The 3,333-nt window shown below is 44.7% G+C and overlaps 1 protein-coding gene across 1 annotated transcript; it reads left to right on the top strand.

Annotated features, from left to right (window-relative positions):
* The first annotated feature begins 1,202 nt into the window (after positions 1 to 1,202).
* On the top strand, positions 1,203 to 1,877 carry LOC106484272 (loricrin-like). The gene has a single exon (XM_013942425.2). It carries the CDS (start codon positions 1,203 to 1,205, stop codon positions 1,875 to 1,877), a length of 675 nt encoding a protein of 224 aa, XP_013797879.2.
* Positions 1,878 to 3,333: the final 1,456 nt, after the last annotated feature.

The raw sequence follows: 3,333 nt of genomic DNA, 5'->3' as shown, positions 1-3,333 counted from the left end.
AACAAAAACGATTGTCCCTTCTTTAGCAGAATAATTCAGCCATGAGTGGATTTAAGGACATTCACCTCCATGATTCTCTCCAGGGTCCCTAGCGTTCTCAGAGCATCTGTAGTACATGTGTGCCAGCCTCTGCCCCGCACTCGCTAGTCCTCTTGCTTGGCATTTCCCTGTGCCCACGCTCCCACCATGTTCTTCAGCCTCTCAAAAGCAGCCCCGGCCCCCAGCATAGCTGCCGCTCTGTGGGCCAGAGTGGTCCCCTGTAGCTCAGAACAAGAGCACAGGAATAGGATCATTAGGCAGAAGTAGCAATTACAGCTCCATGCAATGCAAAAAGCAGCACAAAGATATCGATCAGAAGTCATGAGTCAAAGCAAGTATTTAAATCAGAGTCTGGTAAATAAATTATTGCCATTCCGTAGTGTGTCTCACTTCCCATATAAGCTAGGCACCATATAAAAGTTCCTGTGTGTTAAACCTCCTCATTCAGTCGGCTTTTATCTTCTAAATGTGTTTCCAATGGCTGAAGAGGGTAAGTCTGCTTTTTCTGAGGCTTTATTATTATGTATGTATGGCTAGGAAGCAAGGGAAAGGCAGGTCACAGTACTAGGAACCATGTGCTTTAGGAGGCTACAAACCCAGATGAGTCTGTAGTGGGACCAGCACATGGTGACTGTGTTTTCTTTGCAGATTTAAGCATGCTTGCGAAGTCCTGGACACATTTTCCATATTATTCAATAACAAGCCTATACTGTACTTTGTAATGATTACATATCTCTCGTGGCTGTGCTGATTAACTTATCTAAAAGATCATTGAGGATACTATGTAACGACAGCAAACGTGCAGCCAGTAACGTCTTACACAGAAATATTGTTCCAATGCTCTTGCAGCACTTTAAAAACATAAACAAGGATAATCCCTGCTATTTTTACAGCTCTGCAGCTACAGCCAAGATGATGAGCAGGGAGAACCGTATCAGTTATTAGATATGTTAACAGGAAAGCATGTATTCAGATTTTGATTCTCCAGAACTATACCCTAGAGATAAAAAACAGAAAAACTATCCCAGCTGCAGCCAGTGATATTCCTGTAGTTGAAGAACAGCTGGGCAGTGCCCTGGTTCTCAGACTGGGATTCCCTCAGGTCCTGATAAAACTTTTGTGACCACACTGACTGCAGTCTCCCCTCCTGCTGTGGTACAAGAATGGAACAAAACATGGCAGTGTCTTCTGTACCTGTGAGCTGTGAGAACATTTTCCTCTTCCAGATATACCAGTATCTCAGAGGGAGGTGTCCTCGCCGGAACAGAGGCTACAGCCATGAGATCTCATCACATCATGGAGGAGGCTATGGCAGCAGTGGGGGCGTGTCAAACCTCCAAGGACATGGCTCCTTCTTCTGTGGTGGGGAAGGCTCGGTCATCTACAGCAGGGGAGTTTCACCCTGCCCCTCCATGACAGCATCTTCCACCTATGGCATTGGAAGGGGATACGGACATGGCAGCGATGGATCTGTTGTAGTAGTCAGCGGGGACAGTAGCGGGTCACCTGCATGGGGCACTGCAAGGGGGTCAGTGTGCGACACAGGGGGAGGACCAAGATACAGCATTGAGGACTCGGGCAATATTGTCAGCTCAGGAGGTGGTGGAGGATCCAGCTGCTACAGTGGGAGACTGGACTACAGCAGCTACGGGTGTGATGCATCAAGAGACAAGTCCATAATGGGTGGTGGATCAGGGTACTGTGGTGGCCCAGAGATCAGCTCTGGAGGCAGTGGGTCCTCCCAGTCTATGCAGCAGAAATGCCCCGTGGTTGTTCCTGACATCAAGTCCCGTCAGACCAAGCAGGATTGCCACTGGCCCGCCAGCCAGAAGAAGTGACTGACCCAGAAGCTCCCTCTGTGCTCCAGCAGAAGTGCCCCGGGTGTGCCACATCACAGCTTTTCTCCAGCCTTGTCATTATCATTCAGGAGCTTTGCATTCCCCGTGCCGGGCTGTGCTTGTAACGCTGCTGTGAGCACTGCCAAAAAAGTGATTTGTGCTTTGGTGCTGGGAAGAGGTTGCTCCCTCCATCTCCTTTTGCGCATGGAATGGGAAATAAAACCTTACTGTCTGTTGGAACTTCAGTATCTGTACGATTTCTTTAATCCTGGCTTCTTTGTTCAAAATATGAATGGATCTTTGATTTTCAAAATTGGCTACAGAAGATTTATCTTTCAACATATATGATATACATTTTAATATATATTTTAGTACAATTAAAATACATAGTTTTCAATAGCAAGAGAAGCTACTTAATTCTGCAGCTAGTCAGAGCTTCCCCCATATCTCTCGCAGTCAAATTGAAACGCTCTGCCCTCTCCAGAGTCTTTGCCTCAATACACAGGCCAGACTCTGCGAGCTAAGTTAAGCCGATAGGCAAAACTCCCAGGTGATTTGCGACTGATTATTATTTACATGGTGACCTTGGGAATGCAAGGTTGTTTACTTGGAAACAATTACATACCAGGCTCCTGTCCCAAAGAGATTGCAGGCGATGTTGTAAGCCAGAGCACGTAAACCTTTGCTTGTACCGGTGGCATGAGGCAACATGAATGAACTCATTTTCTTCTTTGGAGTAACCTGCCCCATGACATTTTTTGATAAAAACAGGTCCTAAATTAGGCAGAAGGAAGAAGACATTGATCCTATGGTTCCTCTGTGCCGTGCTGATGGGACAGTGCCAAGGAGTCTTGAACTTCCAGTGCTGGTTGTGACTTGGTATTTGCCAAACTCTTAGGATTTCAGGACTGTTCTCTGTTTTTTTGGACTCATCCAAATATTGATAATGGAGGAAAAAACACCCAGTGAAACGGTCATATATGTCTGTGCCATTTTAAAAGAGAGAGAAAAGAGCATAAAATTCCATTGTAAAAAATTTTTTACCATTGCTGCTTTCACCAACCTGTGAGAACTTTGACCCTTTCAGTTCCACAAAAATCCAGAAAACTTTGCCCTGATGTTTGTAATGTACAACCATTTACAAAACCAAAATCTTCTGCTGAACTCTAGCCCTGTGTTCAGTGCCTCAACAGCTATCTTTCACCCTGTAAAATGTAAAACCGGAGAGCTATGGTGCAGGAAATGTTACGTAAGATTTTGTCACCAGACATTTTAAATTCCATTCTAAAATTAGACAGACTTATCATTCTTTTGCATCTATTTATTTTTCTAGGATCTACTACTTTATATATCCTTTCTATTATCTTCTCTATTTCATCTGTTAGTATCAAAGGTAGTGAAGAATTCAGAAAGCTCCAGCAACTTTCAAGAGACTTCAAGAAAACTGATCAGAGGG

Source organism: Apteryx mantelli, chromosome 31 (genome assembly GCF_036417845.1).
Source record: "Apteryx mantelli isolate bAptMan1 chromosome 31, bAptMan1.hap1, whole genome shotgun sequence".
NCBI lineage: Eukaryota > Metazoa > Chordata > Aves > Apterygiformes > Apterygidae > Apteryx > Apteryx mantelli.
Note: the sequence above shows the minus strand (reverse complement) of the source record. Positions and strands in the feature narration are given on the sequence as shown.

Excerpts from the sequence above, each read along its gene's own strand:
- LOC106484272 (XM_013942425.2), top strand. The coding sequence starts at position 1,203 with ATGGAACAAAACATGGCAGTGTCTTCTGTACCTGTGAGCTGTGAGAAC.